The sequence below is a fragment of the Pongo pygmaeus genome, chromosome 13 (genome assembly GCF_028885625.2).
Source record: "Pongo pygmaeus isolate AG05252 chromosome 13, NHGRI_mPonPyg2-v2.0_pri, whole genome shotgun sequence".
Classification (NCBI taxonomy): Eukaryota; Metazoa; Chordata; class Mammalia; order Primates; family Hominidae; genus Pongo; species Pongo pygmaeus.
In genome coordinates this window covers 112,915,543-112,936,585 of record NC_072386.2, presented here as the reverse complement: position 1 = coordinate 112,936,585, position 21,043 = coordinate 112,915,543, and the positions used below count along the sequence as shown (strand labels likewise).

Below are 21,043 nucleotides of genomic sequence, written 5' to 3'. Positions count from 1 at the left end.
GATGAAGAGCATTCTAGAGATTGCTTACACAACAATGTGAATATACTTAATGCCACTGAACTGTACACTTAAAAAATGACTAAAATACAAGCCTGGACAAGTCAGTGAGACCCCATCCCTACAACACACAATAAAATTAGCCAGGCGTCATGGTATGTGCCTGTAGTCTCAGCTACTTGGGAGGCTGAGGCGAAAGGATCACTTGAGCCCAGGAGTCTGAGGCTGCAGTGAGCCATGATTATGCCACTGCACTGCACTTTAGCCTGGATGAGACAGCATGACCCCATCTTTTTTTTTTTTTTTGGAGATGGAGTCTTGCTCTGTCACCCAGGCTGGAGTGCAGTGGTGTGATCTCGGCTTACTGCAACCTCCACCTCCTGGGTTCAAGCGATTCTCCTGCCTCAGCCTCCTGAGTAGCTGGGATTACAGTCACAAGCCACCACACCTGGATAATTTTTGTATTTTTAGTAGAGACGGGGTTTCGCCATGTTGGCCAGGCTGGTCACGAACTCCTGATCTTAAGTGATCTGCCTGCCTCAGCCTCCCAGAGTGCTGGGATTACAGGCATCAGCCACTGCATCCTGCCTGACCCCATCTTTAAAAAAAAAAAAAAAAAAAGACTAAAACAGTACATTTTAAAAATGAATATTTTACATTAAAATAAGAAGAAACTTGATCAGATTTGTAGTTGTGTAGACAGCAATATACAAACCAGATCTAAATACATGGCAAGAGTCTGCCCAGGAGCCTTTAGGTAGGTAGACGGGGAGCTCAGGACCCACCCTGTTGCAGTTTCTTGGCTGGGTGAGGAAGCCTTTTCCGCTAGGGTCAGAGAGCCTCTAGCACAAGGCAGGGGTTTTGGCTGAGCTGGCAGGGTCATACTTTGTTTGTACAAGCTCCACCAGGCAGATCTTCCAGTAACATCCTGGATGGGGGCCTTCCTGAAAAATTCCTTGAGCATGTTCCTATGAACAATAAGCAGAGGGCATGCCCCACTGCTAACTCACACAACAGAGAATCCCACTGACTGAAATGATACTTCCTATTGTTTCAATGAGAATGCAACACATGTACAAAGCTATACACCAGGTGCATATCAGAAGAAGCCACGCTCAGCTCAGGTAATGACAGCAAAAAAGTTGTAATGCAACAGACACTCAACTTTAAAATGTAGAAAGGACACGGTTTAGGGCCAAAAAGACCTAAGCTGAAATCCCAGCTCTGCCACTTGTTAGCTTCAGAACTTTGAGTATGCTATTCAGCCTCTCCAAACTCAGTTTTCTCCTACATAAAATGGGAGTAAGAATATTACAAAGAGGGTGGAAGGGAGGATCAAATGAAATAATGGGGGACAAGTACTTGGCGTGCTGTCAATATGTATGCACTGTAAGAGCTCAACAAAGGATAGCTGAGTAAATTATTCTTACTACAGAATCTCCAGGACTTCTCTCCAGGGGAGAATAGGATGTGAGTGGTGAGAGAGAAAATGGTCACAAAGGATTTAGCCACTTGGTGCTTAGGCAACTGAGCAGATAGTGAGCAGAGAGAAACAGAACGGGAACAGAGGAGAGCAGAAGGCAATGGGGAAAGCAGGGGACAGGAATTCTGCTCCAGTAGCTGTGCGGAGCAGGCTAAGGGAGAAGGAAGCTGCACTTTCAAGGAATGGCCTATCAAGATACATTCCTGACATTGCCACTGACAGAAACCTTGCCACCTCCTCCCTGGGCTTCCGGGACCCCCCCTACAGGAGCATGGGCCTGAAATCAGCAGCACCATGTGCCTGTTTCACTGTTTGCCAGTGGGAGCTGCCCCATGCCTTGGGGCTGCCGGTCCTGAAGGAAATGTTTTTGTTTGTGTAGCCCAGCCAGATTTCCTATGCTTCTAGGGACACCACCCTCGCCTCATCCCACTAGCCTGTTTTACATACATTAATGTCTCATAAAGACATTAGATCTTCTGTAGGTGTCCTTTTAGCCCAAGGAAATCATACATTTTGGAAGGACTTCTAACACCAGTAGTAATTTTGGTTCTCTCTGGGGACACAACTGGGCACCTGCTTTCAAAGGACTATTCTGTGACTGATGCCTGGTTAAACCAGACATACCATTCTGAAATACAGCCCAGCCTGACCAAATGAGAAAGGAGGTTAAGGTCAGGGGTCACAGCTCCACATTCCCAGCTGAGTGGTCTTAAGTCACTTGTCTTCTCTTTCTCTGTCGCCACAGAAGGATGGAAACCCAAGTTTTGGGGTAAGTAGACATAACTCTTGCCTCAGCTCCATCATACATGCGAAAAAGCACAAGTTTGGTAGTCAAAGCAAACCTGATTTCCAATTCCAGCTCTGCCACTTACAAGTTGAGTACCTGCGGACTTTAATTTTTCCTCTGAATGCAAGGTTGTCAGGTGAAGCACTTAAGAGAACAGTCTCTGAAGTCAGACTGTTGGGGCTTGAGCTCCAGATCTATCAGTTTTTAGCTTTGTGGCCCTGGGCAAGTTATTTCACCTCTGCCTCAGTTTTTCCATCTGTCAAATGTGTATAATACCATTTACTTCACTGTTCTCCTCTGTTCCCATTCGGTCCCTCTTACAACAACTTAATTATTGTGAGGATTAAACAAGTTAATAAATGTGCTGGTACATGGGATGTACTCAATAAACATTATCTATTATTTCCTCAACTGTCAAGTGCAGGGGGATGAGGGAGGCCGTACAGGATTTTTCCACAGTGTTATGAGCAAATGAGAGAAGACAACTAAAGAACTTTGCATATATAGGTAATAAACTATTTTAAGTTATCAATAATATTATTAATAAAAGTAATTGTGATGTTTCCTCCTACTGGGGCAGAACACAGCATAGTGGCTACAAGCCCAGGCTCTGGAGAAAGATAGCCTGTTCTTTCACTTATTAACTGTGTAACACTGGGCACAAAAAATCCCATTCCTCTGTGACTTAGTCACCTCATCTGTAAGATAGAGATAACATACTGATCTCGAAAGTTGTTACGAGTATATTAGCTAATACATAAATGGCACCTGGAACAACAGTTGGCACAATGTTCCAGAAACAATGATTACATTATTGCATACTTACTACATGCTCTAGCATGTTTGAGGGCCTAGGAATACAGCAATGAACAAAACTGACAAAGCTCTTCCTCTCTCCTCTCAAAGCACTCACATTCTAGTGAAAGAGAGACAGACACAGTAAACAATTAAGTAGATAAAATGACACAAAGTGTATGAAGAAAATAAAGCAAGAGAAGAAGATAAGGAGAGACCACATTATTATCACGGTAAGGCCCACTTATATTTGCCCAGCCACCTGACCCCAGTGTCATCTGCTCCCCTTCAATACTAATAATAATGATAACTGTTACAGAGCCATTTCCCTGTATCAAGCTCTGAGCTGATGCACTCTCCATGCATTAGCTCAGTAAATGTTCACAACATTCCTATGACATTAGCGGTATTAGTACCTGGATTTTACAGATTAGAAAGTGGACAGCCTGGACAACATGGTGAGACCTCATCTCTACAATTTTTTTTTTTTTTTTTTTTTTGAGATGGAGTCTTGCTCTGTCTCCCAGACTGGAGTGCAGTGGCATAATCTCGGCTCACTGCAACCTCTGCCTCCCAGGTTCAAGTGATTCTCCTGCCTCAGCTTCCTGAGTAGCTGGGACTATAGGCACGTGCCACCACACCAGGCTAATTTTTGTATTTTTAGTAGAGATGGGGTTTCACCAGTTGGCCAGGCTGGTCTCGAACTCCTGACCTCTGGTGATCCACCTGCCTCAGCATCCCAAGATGCTGGGATTACAAGTGTGAGAGAGAGTGCCCAGTTACAAAAGGTTTTTTAAAAAATTAGCTGGGCATAGTGGGGCATGCCTGTATTCCCAGCTACTTGAAAGGCTGAGGCCGGAAGATCCTTGAGCCCAGGAATTTGAGGTGGCAGTGAGCTATGATCATGCCACCGCACCCCAGCCTGGGTAACAAAGCAAGACCCTGTCTGGAAAAAAAAAAAGTGGGAAGTGGGGGTTCAGACAGATCAAGTAACCTGCCCAAGGTCACACAACAAGTTCTTGGCAGACACAGGATTTGAGTCCAGTACAGCCTGACTCCTAAATTCCAGGCCTTCTGCTCTATTTCCTCTCTTGTTGGTGCTAGACAAATCTAGCAACTATTCTTACCAGTGGTGGTAATAATAGTACTACTCTCACATTAAGACTGGCTTAGATATATAATTCATGCTACTCCCCGACACGTCCAAGAGCAGTAAGGAGAAAGAAGAGAGGGAATTTATGGAGGAATGCAATGGAATAGTGATCTGATCTATGGTAGTCAACTGCTAGGTACCATAAATAGGTGCATGATACAAGGCATGGAGAAGATAGGAGGGGCAGGGACAAGAGGAGCCTGTCCTTTTGTGTGCAGTTTTTGCGTAAGTGTTGGTGGCAACTTGCTCTTCAGCCTATCCTACACTTTCGATTCTTGACTGAACGTCCTTGTGTGTTTCAATCAGTACATCTACGCTGGGAAGGAGCCCCATTCCACACACTTGGGACCTGCAATAGCAAGATGCACTCCTAAAAAGCCACAGGCCAGGTGGGAAGCAACACTGAGCAGAAGACAGGTGTTCAAAAACTGCATGAAGGCTTACCCAGGCCTGGAAAGTAGAAAGAAACAGTGTACTGGAACAAACCAGGAGAATGAATGACCCTGCAAACGCAGCAATGGCAAGCAGGCAGTGGGAATAAAAGGGCTAAAGAAGCAGCTGCAGTTGCTCAAATGCAGTTTGTGGCTGCCCCAGCCCAAGTCAGGTCATGAGGCATTCATCTTTGAGGGTTTTTTTCTTTCAATATTCCTAAAGGGGTTGTGTGTGTGTGTATGTGTGTGTGTGTGTGTGTGTGTGTGTGATGTAGAAAAGGGTATTACCAGTATTTCCTGGAATGTGCAAACTATAGACACTACTCTGTAACAAGATCCACAAGGCAATATAGCAGCTAGCACAGGCAGGCCACAGAACTGAAAGGAAGTAGGTTTCACATCGGCAGCCCAAGGAGCAAATGTGATAACATGGCAAGAGCCCGGGCTTTGGAAACAGACAGATTCAAGTTTGAATAACGGCTCCTTCACTTACTAATCTATGACCATGAGCAAGTTACTTAAACTTTCGGATCCCTGGTTTCCTCCTTTGTATTAAATCCATCTCAAAAGGGCATTTCTAGGCAGCCAAAAGAACAATGCGATCACCATGAAACGTACACATGAAGTCTTTGCCCATGCCTATGTCCTGAATGGTAATGCCTAGGTTTTCTTCTAGGGTTTTTATGGTTTTAGGTCTAACGTTTAAGTCTTTAATCCATCTTGAGTTAATTTTTGTATAAGGTGTAAGGAAGGGATCCAGTTTCAGCTTTCTACATATGGCTAGCCAGTTTTTCCGGCACCATTTATTAAATAGGGAATTTTTTCCCCATTGCTTGTTTTTCTCAGGTTTGTCAAAGATCAGATAGTTGTAGATATGCAGCGTTATTTCTGAGGGCTCTGTTCTGTTCCATTGATCTACCCAAAGGACTATAAATCATGCTGCTATAAAGACACATGCACACATATGTTTATTGCGGAACTATTCACAATAGCAAAGACTTGGAACCAACCCAAATGTCCAACAATGATAGACTGGATTAAGACAATGTGGCATATATACACCATGGAATACTATGCAGCCATAAAAAATGATGAGTTCATGTCCTTTGTGGGGACATGGATGAAACTGGAAATCATCATTCTCAGTAAACTATCACAAGGACAAAAAACCAAGCACCACACGTTCTCACTCATAGATGGGAATCGAACAATGAGAACACATGGACACAGGAAGGGGAACATTACACTCTGGGGACTGCTGTGGGGTGGGGGGAGGGGGGAAGGATAGCATTAGGAGATATACCTAATGCTAAATGACGAGTTAATGGATGCAGCACACCAGCATGGCACATGTATACATATGTAACTAACCTGCACATTGTGCACATGTACCCTAAAACTTAAAGTATAATAATAATAAAAAAAAAAAAAGAAGGAAAGAAAATAGGTACACAATTTTCGGAAGCCGAGGTGAGGATTGCTTGAGCCCAGGAGCTCAAGAGGAACCTGGGAAACACTGTGGGACCTCATCTCTATAAAAAATTTAAAAATTAGCCAGGCTTGGTGGCTCGTGCCTGTAGTCCCAGCTACTCAGGAGGCTGAGTGGGAGGATCGCTTGAGCCCAGGAGGTTAGGGCCACTGATTATGATTGTGCCACTGTACTCGAGCCTGAGTGACAAAGTAAAAGCCTGTCTCAAAAAAATAAAATTAAAAAGTACACAAGATATTAAGTCAAAGGGGGAAAAAAACAAGTTGTGGTATTGTAGACATTTCATCCCACTTATGTAAACTAAATATATATATATAAAATATATTTATTTAGGTTTGCATATTCATCTTTTGAAATCTGGAAGGATATACTGACAATGGTTACTTCTGGGAAGAACAACTGGGGAACAATAAATGAACTTTTCATTATACTTCTGTAGGATCTGAATTTTTGGGATAAACGTATGTTATTTTTGCAATTAAAAAAGATGAAAGCCATGTATCTGATAAGAGTCTAATATCCAGAATATATAAAGAAATCACGTAACACAAGAACAAACAATCCAATTACAAAATGGGCAAAGGACTTGAACAGACATTTTTCTACAGAAGATATACAAATGGCCAACAAGCACATGAAAAGAGCTTAGCACCATCAGTCATCAGGAAAATGCAAATCAAAACCATAATAAGATACCACTCCACAGCCTCTAGGATGATAATCCTAACAAGTGTTGGCAAAGGAATGGAGAAACTGAAATCCTCATATATTGCTAGTGGGAATTTAAAATGTGCAGTCCTTGTGGAAGTTTGGAAGTTCCTCAAAAAGTTAAACATGGAGTTACCATATGACCCAGCAATTAACTGGTCATAAACCACTCCTAGGTTTATATCCAAGAGAATTAAAAGCACGTTCACACAAAAAACTTGCACAATAATGTTCATAGCAGTGGTATTCATTTAACAGCCCCAAAGTAGAAAAAACCCAAATGGCCATCAACTGAGGAACTGATATATAAAATGTGGTATAGCCATATAATAGAATATTATTTGGCAATAAGAAAGAATGAAGTACTGACACATGCTACAACGTGAAAGAACCTTGAAAACATTATGCAAATAGAAAGAAGCCAGTCACAAAAGACCACATATCATGTGACTCCATTTACATAAAATATTCAGAACTAGGAAACCCACAGAGATAGAAAAGTGGATTAGTAATAGCCTACAGCAATCCCTAGGAGAAGGTTCTGGGGTGACAATAAGGAGTGACTGCTGGTGGGTAGAGTGTCTTTTTGGGGTGATGATGAAAATTTCCTGAAACGGATTGTGGTTATAACTGGTTGCACACCTCTATGACTATATTGTACTAAAAACCATTGAGTTGTACACTTTCAGTGGGTGAATTATATTTCAATGAAGGTGACAAAAATGCCATATGCCTATCTAGTTCTCATCATTGAACAATACTTGTATCCTAGCTAGAAAGCTTGATGACAGGCAGCACGCCTCATGGCAGTAGAGACAGACAATACAGTTAATAATCACCATGCAGGCCAGGCATGGTCTTATGCCTGTAATCCCAGCATTTGGGGAGGCCAAGGCGGGTGGATCACATGAGGCCAGGAGTTCAAGAGCAGCCAAGGCAACATGGTGAAACCCCGTCTCTACTAAAAATACAAAAAAAAAAAAAAAAAATTAGCCGGGCGTGGTGGTGCATGTCTCTAGTCCCAGCTACTCAGGAGGCTGAGGCAGGAGGATTGCTTGAACCTGGGAGGTGGAGGTTGCAGTGAGCCAAGATCATGCCACTGCACTCCAGCCTGGGCAACAGAGAGACACTGTATCTCAAAAAGAAAAAAAAAATCACCATGCAGAAAAGTCATACAATACTCAGTAAAATGGCTAACCTGATCATGACAACTTAAAAAATAGTATTAACTCTCATTTACTGAATTTCTTTCCTTTCTTCACTGGTGTCAGACCTATACTGCTGTCTGAAGGTTCTCCCTGTCTACTACTCCTGTTCTCTTCTCCCCTCTATCCTTCACAGGAGCTTCTCCCAACAAATATTCACAAAAGTAAATATTCTATGATCCCATTTTTAGGTGAGGAAACCAAGGGTCAGAGAGTTGAAATAAGTAGCCTAAAAGCACAAAGCTCTTTCTCCTGGTTTTCTTTTTAGAGTTTTTCTGACTGCCACCTTGGCTCCTGCAGCTGTCAACTGCAGCTCTCCCTAGCTACACAGCTTCCCCTCTACATTTACCTCGGCCTGGGGACCACCCTGCCCTGCCTTACCCAGCTTGCTCTCCCTGGAAAAATCTGGTTATCATTCGTGAGAAACTGCACATCAGCATATGAGGGACGGCGGGGTGGAGGGAATAAACACGTTGAGAAAGAATTTAGGCTGAGGAACTATAACTCAGGGCTTTTTTACTGTTATCCAGGACACTCCCTGGTCTCAGTGGCATTCTCCTTCCTATCAACTTGGAACAAAGTCTGGGGGAAAGAGCTTAGTCCAGCCATAAAGTCTATCATCCCCAACAATGCCCAGAGGAAAATGACGATGGCAATTATCTAATGATCTTGAAGCTTTAGGAAGCAGCTCAGTGGGCTGAGAGTGCCAAGGAGAGCCAAGGCTTCTTGCCTTTTTCAGGAACGTAAAGAAATTCTCATGCCATAGGCAGGACTAGTCACTAGATTTTCTTATTTGGGATATGCCTTCCAGGAGGTCTTGCTCACACATAACTCATATTCAAAGAACAAACCAAGTGCTTATTAACAATCAAACTACAGTATGCCCAAGCAACTTAAATTCCAAGATACTTCCAACATAATCACTCAACTCCTCCCATCTGTAAAAATGCAGGAAAAGATAGGGGAAAAAAAGAACATGGGGCTTCAGGAAGGGGGTTGGTGAGGAAGAGAAGGAAGGAGGGCATTAAGGACTAAAAGAGAAATCAGCAAACAGAAATAAAATATTACTTATTAGTTTTACTCCCAAATAATCAGGAAAAGGACATTTCCAAGAACTCCTTAACCAGAAGGATTAGATAATAACAAATACTCTAAGATAAAGGAATTAAAATTTAAGTACCTATGATATGCCAGGCTTCACACTATGAGCTTCACATATCCTATTACTCTTCAAAACCATAAATACTATTCCGATTTTACAGATAAGGAGGCTGAAGCTTCAAAAAATTAAGCAACTTGCCCAAGTTCACTGCAGTGGGCATGAAGGTATGCTGCTCAGATCACCCTCCAGGAGAACCTGCTGTGAGGGGTACGATGCCTGACAGCTTCCAGCCCCCACACCTTGATCCACTGTGGCATTCCTGCTGAGATCACATTGAGGCCACATCCACTGTGCTTCTCCCAGTCAATGACCATGCATGGCAGAGGTACTAGAGCCAGGTTCTTATGCCCAAATGGGGCTGCTGTAGGGGCAATCTTTGCTCAGAAACGCCCCATCAGCGTGGCTGCACTGCAGTGTGAGTCTCCCTCCCCACAACCCTCTTCCTTCCCTTTCTCCACCAGTATCACACCTGCACTAGGTCTACTCCTGCTCCCTCTCCCCTTTGTCTTTCACAGATATCTGCTGCACATCTAATTCCATCCTGGCATCTGCTTCTCAGAAGACCCAAGCTAACATACCCACAGTGATAGAACAGGGATTTGAACCCAGGTCTGTCTAACCCCAAAGCCCATCAATCTCTGTCTAACCACAGAGACAGATTAATTGATCAATAAATTATGTTGCTAAGTCCAATAATCTCAGATTTTACCTTCTTTGACCCCATCACTCCCTCCCCTCTTTGAGATACTTTCTTCACTTGGTTTCCAGGACCCTATACTTTCCTAGTTCCCCTCTTACCTCACTGGCCACCTGTTCTCAGTCTTCTTTGCTGGTTCTTCCTCATCTCTCTGATCCCCAAACCTTGAAGTGTCCAAGGCTTAGTCCCCAAACCTCTTCTTTTCATTATCTACATTTACTCTCTAAAGTAATCTCATCTAATTTCCTGGCCTCCTTTACAAGTTCATGATTCCCAAATTTATTTCTCTAGCCCACATCTGTCCTCTGAACTTCAGGTCCATATATCCAACAGCCTACTTGACCTCTCCAATTAGATGTCCAGTAGCACCTGAAAATAAATATGGACAAAATCTTCTCTTCCGCCAGGTGCAATGGCTCATGCCTGTAATCCCAGCACTTTGGGAGGCTGAAGTGGGTGGCTCACTTGAGGTCAGGAGTTCGAGACCAGCCTGGCCAACAAGGTGAAATCCCGTCTCTACTAAAAATCCCAGCCTTCTGAGTAGCTGGGATTACAGGTGCATGCCACCATGCCTGGGTAATTTTTGTATTTTTAGTAGAGACAGGTTTCACCATGTTGGCCAGGCTGGTCTCAAACTCTTGACCTCAAGTGATCCGCCCACCTCAGCCTCTCAAAGTGCTGGGATTACAGGTGTGAGCCACCGCACCTGGCCCTCATCTTCTATTTCTCTTTCCTCACTCATTCTGCTACAGGCACATGAGCACTCTTGCTGTTCCTTGAACATCCCAGGTAGACTCCCACCTCAGGGCCTTTGCACCTTCTGCTTCCTCTGCCTCAGTGCTGGATACAGGCATGGTTTGTTCTTGTACATCCCTCAATTCTCTGCAAGTATCACCTTCCTCTGAATACTTCATGAACATCTACTTAATATTGAACCACCACTATCCCCACCTTCACAGCATCCTTTATTTCCTTTTACTGCCTTATTTTTCTCTACAGAGAGAAAAATATGACCATCCGACACACACAAACTATATGTGTGTGTTGTTAACCATCTCCCCAGTAGATGTTCCATTAAGGGCAAAGGTTTTGTCTGGCTTGTTCACTACTTTATCATCAGTGTCTAACACTATGCTTGGCATATAATACGTACTCAATAAATGTCTGTTGAGTAAATTTATGAATGTCCTAGAAGTTTTACATTTCAGCATAAAAACTCTATATCCTCATAAAAGCAGACAAGTGGTTGTCCGGGACCAGAGGAAGAGGATTGAAGACTGACATGCAAAGGGACAGAGGATAACTTTTTGGGGTGACTGAACTGCTCTATATGTTGATTGGGGTAGTAGTTATAGGGACACATATATCTGTCAAAAGCCATCATCACATATACTTGAAATGGATTCATTTTATTGTATATAAGTTATACCTTGATAAAGTTGAATAAAAATAAATACCCTGTATTCCAGACCGCCTCTTGAACCAAAAGGTGGCAGACAAGTTCACTGTGAGATTAGGCATCCTGACTTGAGCTTTGTAAATTATGTTCCACATAGTTTGGGTTATTATATAATTAAACTTAAAAATGCCAATTGCTGTCCTTTGCTACAAAAACGAAGAAGCAAACACAAAACAATAACAGAAAGTACTCTCAGAAGTCCATGGATACAAGAATACAGACTTACAAGTAAAACAGACCCAAGTTTGAATCCTGCTCAACTCTACCTTTACTAGCTAAATGAACCCAAGCAAGTTATCTAACAACTCAGGCTGACTTTGCTCACGTATAAAAAATAGGGAACAGAATGAGTTCAATCACAGAGTATAGAGCCTAGAATACAGTATGCACTCAGTAAACAGTCACTTTCCTTAATATTATTATTGCCACACAGTGAGCCAGGGGAGGCATTAAAATACCAATCGGGTTTCCTAAAAGAACCACATCAAGTTTGGGTCTAAGTACCAACAGAGGGGTCACTTGGGTGTGTTGCAGATGGTTTTCTGGCCCTGAAATGTCCATGTCTCTAAGAAGCGCAGTACTATGCAGTGATGTTGCAAACAAGCACTCAGTCAAGGGCAAGAGCCACAGCATCCCCCACATTCTGCATTCACTTCTGTCCCAATCATAGTCCCCACGCCACCACTTCCCACTCCCAGCAGAACAGGAAGTAGGCCTTAGAAAATCATTGAGACACGGTTAACAAAAGAGAAAAAATTTAAACTAAGATACTTGACACTTGGGAACTGGTTAATGTAAGTGTAAAATGCCAAAAGTACACCTTTAGAAAAAGAGTGAGGAAGAATTCTCACAACAGAGAGCAATGGCACACTGCTAAGTTTTTTTTTTTGGTACAGAACACTATGTATAGTATAATCCCATATCATTACAAGAAAAACGAAGGAGATACCAGACATATGCTTGACTTTGCATTGGAAAAAATCTAGAAAATCAAGGTACTAAAAGTGGTTCCCTAAGGAGAAAAGGATGGAGGCATTTTCTTTTTTTTTTTGAGACGGAGTCTCACTTGGTCGCCCAGGTTGGGGTGCAATGGCATGATCTTGGCTCACTGCAACCTCCACCTCCCGGGTTCAAGCGATTCGCCTCAGCCTCCTGAGTAGCTGGGATTACGGGCGCATGCCACCATGCCCAGCTAATTTTTGTATTTTTAGAGATGGCGTTTCATCATGTTGGTCAGGCTGGTCTTGAACTTTTGACCTTGTGATCTGCCTGCCTCGGCCTCCCAAAGTGCTGGGATTACAGGTGTGAGCCACTGTGCTTAGCCTCATTTAAATATTTTATGTAATTTTATTTAAAATAAAACCAACAGAGACGTTGATGAAGGAATCGGAAGACAATCAAGGAAAGATGCAAGCTTGGTGAGGAATGAGTCAATCATATGTAGTTTTGTTTCCTGGGTGAATTCATAGTTTCCTTATAGAATTATTTAAAGCCAGGCATGAACTCAGCAATCTCAAACCAAAGCACCACTATTCTACTTAGTGTGGTTTTCCCATAGATATTTGGTAAAACAATGAGTAAGGGAGTGTATTCTTATTTGTTTATTTGTTTAGGGGCATAATGATGATGTGAATAAGGTGGAGGCAGAAACCTGGCCTGAACAAAATGAACCCCTGATCAAAACTTTTCAGGGCCCCTGATCAAGGAGTGAAAAGACTGATATTCCAGATAAATCTATCAGGAGACAGGAACAGGAAGAAAGGAGGTGACAAAGACCCCAATTCTAACCCTCTTCTGCCACTTACTAGCTATCTGATATTGGGCATCAACTTCTGTGAGCTTCAGGACTCTCATCAGTCAAATGAGCCTAAAATAGTCTCTTCACCACACAGTGTTGTAAGAATTTGGGGAGAAATTGTAAAGTGTTCAGCTCAGCACTTCCAGGCATTATACCTCTAGTTTAGGTGGTTGATAAATGGTACCTAAAATGTAATTACATGAATTGGAAAAATAGAAGAAACTATTTCAGTATATCTCCATTAACAGGAATGTTCCAAAAAAAACCAATCCAGTTGACTAACTTATCTAAATAAAAATCACTGTCAGAGAAGCAAACAAAAGCTATCCACATTGTCAGTGGGAAAAGATATAATCCAGAGCCCCTAAGACTCAATGGTTATCTACCTGAGGAGACAGCCACGATAAAAAAAACTTGCATACAGCCATGCAGAGCTGAGTCTCAGAGGCTGTAAAAAGAGGTCTTGATGATAAGAACCACTCAGGCTCCAAGCCTGGCCTGTTATTGATTTAGGATTTATCTTTTACCTACTTCCCCAAAAGATCAGAGGCAGATTATAGTTAAGAGTCACATACTCAGTAGACTCATTTAAATAAGAATATAAGAATCAGAGGAATGTAATGAGGGTGAGGTAATAGGTGAGATCTGCTTCAATTGAAAATAAAATTTAGTTCTGGGTATCCACAGTTAAGGCAAAAAAGCAAACCTATAGACTATCATTAGGCAGTGGAAGAATCAGGATCAATCAGAGGAGGCAAATTTTCCTAGAACTAAACTCAAACTTTTATAATCAGAAACTGATCTTAGGGGCCAGGCGCAGTGGCTCACACCTGTAATCCCAGCACTTTGGGTGACCGAAGTGGGCAGATCACTTGAGGTCAAGAGTTTGAGACCAGCCTGGCTAACATGGTGAAATCCCGTCTCTACCAAAAATACAAAAATTAGCCAGACATGGTGGCAGGCGCCTGTAATCCCAGCTACTTGGGAGGCTGAGGCAGGAGAATTGCTTGAACCTGGGAGGCACAGGCTGCAGTGAGCCGGGATCGCACCACTGCACTGCAGCCTGGGCGACACAGTAAGACTCCATCTCAAAAAAAAAAAAAAAAAAAAAGAGAAAAGAAACTGATCTTAAGAATGTATGCTTCCTATTTCCCCTACCCCTCAAAGTCCCAACTTAAGATTTGATGTGTTATTTTCCTCCTCACAGCTTTGTCAATTACCAGCTGTGTGACCCAGAACCAATGCCTCACCTCTCTGAATCTCATTTTCTTCATCCCTAAAAAGGAATGATGCTCCTATTTGTGAAAGGGGATGATGGAAATAGCATATTTGCTAGCATTAATTGGGTGCTTACTAAGCATCAAAAGCTTCATGTACATTATCTCACTGAAATCTCCCAATAAGTATATATGGCAAGTCCTGTAAATTATCATTTCACAGATGAGCTGCCTGAGATTCACAGAGGCAGAGACAGGTGCCACTGTCACCCAGCTAAAAAGCAGGAAATGTTGGAACTCAATTTCATGCTTACGTGACATCAACGCAGAATTTAACCATTATACTTTTCTGCTTTCCTGAATATGTAAGGCACCTAACCATTCTTGGCACAGAGTAGGTGCTCAACCTATTAGTTCCCTTCTTCCCTCCATCCTTTTCTCCTAAAATTATATAATATGTAGAAAATTAAAAGTTTACTGAAGTAATATCTTATGTTTATATAGTTTAAGGAAATCATACCACTTATTTTCTCTATTAATCTCACCACATCTCTGCTTATCATTATGCACTAACTTATTTTACAAATAAGGAACTAGAAGGCAGCAAGCAACTAGGGCGATATGCCCAGAGTCATATGGAAGTCACTGCTAAAACTAAATAAAAACCTCGATCCTCTTACTTATAAATCAACCTTTATCCTCTCACATAACACAGCCTCTATAATAAAGAACAGATCATTCATTTTTTATCTGGAAAACTACCAAACGTTATAATTCAGTAAGGGGCCTCACGACCCTACCACCTTGTCAAAGGGAAGAAAGTATATAAAAAATGAGGTTTGCAGGAGCAGACGGTTTTGGTCCATCAGCTTTCTCTTGGATTACACCCATTAACCAAAATAAAATAATGTAAAAAATAATGTAACAGATCCTCATCTCTTTGGAAATTCGAGTTAAACTCACTGATCTTTCAAACTTACATACAATGCACCAATAGTGATCATTTACTCCTGCGGGGCTGCAGAAATGCACGTTATGTCAACCAGATCTTTGAAAAAAAAAATGTGATATACAACTGAGTCACCCTAAGAAGAATCCAAATCAGCAATGAGCATTTAGTAGCACAAATTCATAGCCCCACAGTATTTTGGAGCTTCAGAAAGGACCTGGCAGGCCACTAAGAACAACCCCTTCATCTGACATGTGAGGAAGCCAAGGCTCAGGGAGGTTAAGTGACTGTCCAAGGTTTCACAAACAGGACAGCAAAAACTAGAAAATAAGCCTGCTGACTACTATCTATTACTCTTGTAAATCTTGCTTCTAACATCCATGTGTACATTTAGCACTTTCCAGAATTACGCATCTTCACAGAAAGTGCAGGAGAAAGGTAACAGAAAAACTCAGGCTTCAAATCCTGACTGCCATTTACTGGTCATGTGATCTCGGGCAAGTCCCTTAATTTCTCTGAACTTCACGTTTTTCATCTATAAATGTGGGTCCCAGTAATTTCTACAAGTAAGTTGGAGGCAATACAAACAAGAGGCCTGACACACAGCCTGTGAGCTCCATAAAGGCATACATCACGTCTATACATCCCCAACACAGAGCCTGGCACATATACATTCTCAGAACATTCACTGAGCAAATCAATGAACTTGCCAAACTTGAACTACCTGGTTCAAGCAGAAAGACTTGAACCCAGGTCTATCTGCTTCTTAAACGTTAGGTTATATTGTTTCCAATTCACATGATTTCAAAGCAGAGTCTTAATTCAGCCTCACAGAGTACTGAGAACACAATGGAACAAGACAGCTATTTTCTGGCCACGAGGCAGGAAAAAGTTCAGTGTGGAAAGTTTCTAGACTCCCCGTGTTGGGATTGATTCTTATTGTCTGCATGGGTATGGGTACATCATGAAGCTCTGGTATCAACTAAACCTGGGTTTGGGTCCCAGCTTCAGCACAAGCTGTGTGGCCTCAAAGATATGAGCCTAAATTTCCATAACTAGGAAAAAACCTACTTTACAGGGATTAAAGACAAATGAGGCAATAGATGTAAAGGAATACAGGATAATGTGTGGCACAAAAAGACACTCAACTAGTATTCAACTCCATTTCCCTCTTAGTTATCTGGAAGCTTTGTTCATTAGGTATTTGTTCAAATGTCCCTTTCTTCATGACCCTCCCCATCCATAATAAAAGCCCCAAATCTCCCTATCCCCTTACTTTGCCTGTTTTTCTTCATTGTCTTTACTATCACTTGACATTCCATTACGTACTTAATTACTGTGCCTATGCAACTATCAGGGAAGCCCAAGGAAGAGAGGGATTTTTTGTTGTTTGTTTTGTTTACTGCTATATTCCAACAACTAAGAAAGTATCTGGTATGTCATTAGTACTTAATAAATGTTTGTTGAAAGACTGAACGAGTTAATTCAACACTTATTTGGGCCTTGCTATATATGAGGCACTGTGTAGGAATAGGGATTTAAATCTTTTGCTATGGAATCTGAGAAGATGTGTCTCTTCTCAGACTGCTGCAGGTGCCTCCTGACTGTTCCCCTTGTGTCCACTTTGTCCCCCTATAGTCCATTTGTTAAACCAGCAGTCAGAGAGACCCTCACATAGTCAACATCAGATCAGGTCATTCCCCTGCTTAAATCCCTCCACTGACTTCCCATCACAGTGAGAATAAAGCCCAAACACTCACCATGACTTATAAAGCCTAAACCATCAGCCTCTACTGACTAGTCCAACCTCTTCTCCTACCACCCTCTCCCTGCATTTCGCACACACTGGCTTTTTTCTTTCTCAAAAAGGCCAAGGTCTTGTATTTTCTCTCTTTTTTTTTAATTTAAAAATGAACATTTTTATTCACTTAAAACTTTAAGTTCTATATATATTTATATAATTAACAATATTCTGTTCTCAGCCTAAAATTCTTCAACTAGCAAGGACTAATGTAAAAAAAATAGCTCTTCAAAGAATACAAGTTAGAGACTATCAGTGTCAAGGTCTTTTCAAACTGGAGGCCTTTCTGCTTGCTGTTCACTCTGCCCAAAATGCTCTCCCCTAGGCTGGTTCTTTCTCATCATTTAGCTCTTAGCAAAAATGTTACCTGCATAAAAAGTCTTCTCAGGCTACAGGTGCCCTTGCCACCATCATCCTTACCAAGTCACTCTCTATTGGATCCCACTGCCTTTTCTTTCCTTATAGCATTTCATTATCTGTAATGACTTTATTTATTTGTCCTACCTTCCCAACCAGAATGTAAACTATGTAAGGACAACAAATTCTCAAGCTTACTGCTGCAAACCTCACATCTAGTACATAACAGGCACTCAATAAGTATTTCTGAATCAGTAAAGTGATCTCAAAAGATGTTTGCCAGGGTGAAAGGTGCAGGTAAGGTATGTTATTGGCCTAACGGTATAGTAGGGTGTTTGTTGGTTTCCTTCCAAGGACAACCACCCCATTTCATCAAAATATGTGAATTTCAGCCAAACTTACTGGGGAATGGGTACCCGAATTAGCGTCCCTTCCACTTCTGGGTTCAGATTCATTCCACTTTCTCTTATAGCCTTGATAGCTGCAGCTGTACACTGAAAACCAGATCAAAAGGTAAACAGAATTAGTAAATAATTATTACCAGATGCAAGCCCTCTGTCGATAACTGGCAACCCATCTTGGCAGAACATGGAAACATTTAGTTCTGTTACCAGTAAGATCAGGAAGTTACATTGGTGTAGAGTGCTTTGATCAAGCTGAATAGCAAACTATGTCCACTCCTGGTACCACTGTACTGCAGGAGGAAAAAAAGAAAGAAGAAAAAATAAAAAGAAAACAGCTCTGCTTCTTTGAAAAGATTTCAATGGTTTGAGGCAACACAGATCAAAACCACAATAAATCCTCAAGGGAGGGGGGCTGGTCTCTGCAAAGATTGGTGTAAAGACAGATGAAAGATTTCATATGTAAAAAAATCCAGTTGACATTTTACACTCAAAATATACCAGTGCCGATTTGGAATGAGTAAATAAATTTAACTCATTCGCATCTGCACTCACACCAAACTCACTCCTATTTTGGAATGAGCAATGAATCTCTGCTGGTATATGCTCCCGCAAAGGTAGTGTGGTATACTAGTTTAAAGCATGGGCTTTGGAGTCAGAAAGATCTCAGTTCACATCCCAGCTCTGGTAACCATGTGACCCCGGGCATATGCTTGACTTCTCTGAACCTATATTTCGTCATCTGAGACCATGTGGTACCTAAACCTCAGAGAGGTAGTGAAATAACATGAGCAATGCATCTTGCTCTGTGCCTGGGACATAGTAATACTCAGGCAAGGGCAGTTATATAAACATATTATATACATTTATTATATAAAGGTAAGAATGCATAAAACTCCCAAACAAGGTGGAGTTGATGTCTTCATGTAGCTGATGTACTGCTATCCTGCCCAACATCCTTCAGGGGCTTCTCTGACAGTTTGCTCACTAAGTTGCCAGCTGGCACACTGGCACACTCATTTCCCAAAGTGCCTCACCTCACACTCAAGCAACATTATAACTATACCTGGTATGCAATCCTAGAGATCCTTTCATTGGCATGACAATGTGGAACTCATGAAAACAAAGCCTCTGACATTTTCAAAAGAATTTTAGGCTTGACCGGAGACAATCCACATCACTTGGATTCAAAGGCCAATTCCTGCACTTGAGCTCCTCCTAGACTTTCTAATTTAAATGAATGGGGGTTGATACACATCTATTTTACTTTTCTGGGTTCTTTGCCCATAAAACTCATTCATTTCATTTTTAAATAACCTTATTGCTAGAGCTACCTGAGGTGTTACTATAAGGTCACAAAGACAAACCAGAACTTCCACATACACATGAAGAATCCTCTTGGGAGGCTGTACACAGAATCTAACATTGTGGCCACTACCTAAAATAGTACATTCTTAAAATAGTACCTCTGGCCACAGATTATTAGAGCTGGAAGGGATCTCTGACATAACCAAGTCTCTTCATTATGTGAAGAGGAACTTGTAGAATAGGGTCACACCCCCAAGAGTAGACATGGTCTTCCCTGACAGCCCAAGAGAGATGGTTTGAGGACTCCCATCCATCAAACTTCCAGTTACTGGCAGAGTTAAGAGGAGACTGAATAGGGATTTAATCCAATGATGCTGCTCTACCTTTACTTTTTTCCAGATCTCCAAGCTCAATGCATTCAGTAATTATAACATCAAGGATTTGATTTTTCTTTTTTTTTTTTCTTTTCTTTTTTTTTTTTTTTTTTTTGAGACAGGGTCTCACTCTGTCACTCAGGCTGGAGGGCAGTGGCATAATCACGGCTCACTGCAGCCTTGACCTCCCAGGCTCAGGTGACTCTCCACCTCAGCCTCCCAAGTAGCTGCAGGAGGAAAAAAAGAAAGAAGAGCTGGGACTACAGGTCTGCACCACCATGCCTGGCTAATTTTTGTATTTTTTATAGAGATGGGGTCTCACCATGTTGCCCAAGCTGGTCTCAAACTCCTGGGCTCAAGCGATCCACCCACCTCAGCCTCCCAGAATGCTGGGATTTTATAAGCATGAGCCACCATGCCTTGCCTGATATTTTTCTTAAATAACCAAATTTAATTTGGAATTATGTTTGCAGTATAAAGGTTATACTCAAGGTAATAAAAGAGCTGAATAAAGAAATAAAACTAATTTTTCTCTGCCAAAGAAATGCCATCTTCCTTAAAAAAAACACAGATTCTAAAGTTAACAATAAAGAGAGAATCTCCACTGTGAAGGGGTAGTCCATTCTCAAGTCTTTCAATCCTCTACTATAGCTTCTCATGAATGACTGATAATCACTACTGTAACACCCCATCACCACTACCTCCCTTTCACAAGCTGACCCAAGTGTTTCCATACAACCTTCCCCTACAGGCACTAGGGCACCAACTACTGACACCAAGCTGGGCAGGAACTATGCTTCAATATTTACATTTTCCCAGTACAGGTTAGAGTGCCAGGTACATGGTAAGTGCTCAGTAAAAGCTTGTTGATTGAATATATTAGTGATCTGGTTCAGATGTATTAGAAAAACTCACTTCCTTTACCTCATGTATATAACGGCTCAAAATCTTATTTTATACTTAAACTTTTCTGTATCTTTTCATATGCAGAAAAATCGTGAATCAAAGTTTCATTTTACAAAGAAACCTACTGAATTCTACATTTATTTTCCTTTGACATGGTAGGACACAGAACCTCAGGGAATTAGTCATGTTCTCATATGACATCTGAAAAACTCTTTAGTTCAGACTAAAGGGGCATACATTCCTATAGACTTTCCATCTCTTATGCATCATCCCTTCACGGAAAGGATGCTCGACAGTATCACAGGGCAAACAGGTTGCTCTCAAATGATGACATAACTAACTGGTTGTGGCTGCTTGGAGTAGAGTGTTGAGAAAGATCACAAATCTCATCTGGGGGTCAGGCAGAGAAGGGTGATGTGATCAATTAGTAGCATCTGCCTTTGTTATTCTAAGCTAATCTGTGCTAAATAACAACAACAACAAAAAATAAGACTTTTGTAGACAGGTGAACAAGTCCTTGAGAATTTAGATTCAAGTCAACTCTGCTAGTGCCATATCAATTACTG

The 21,043-nt window shown here is 41.6% G+C and overlaps 1 protein-coding gene across 3 annotated transcripts in view; it reads right to left on the bottom strand.

The window, feature by feature from the left end:
- The window catches only part of MRRF (mitochondrial ribosome recycling factor), a 64,207-nt gene that overhangs the window by 14,468 nt on the left and 28,696 nt on the right, over window positions 1-21,043 (bottom strand). For 2 of the 3 annotated variants that reach the window (XM_054501336.2, XM_054501337.2), the window contains exon 5: window positions 17,891-17,982. The exons of the other annotated variant lie outside the window; for it this stretch is intronic. In XM_054501336.2, coding sequence (XP_054357311.1) covers window positions 17,891-17,982 — 92 coding nt within the window. The remainder of the gene's footprint in view (window positions 1-17,890; window positions 17,983-21,043) is intronic. 3 annotated transcript variants of the gene reach the window in all.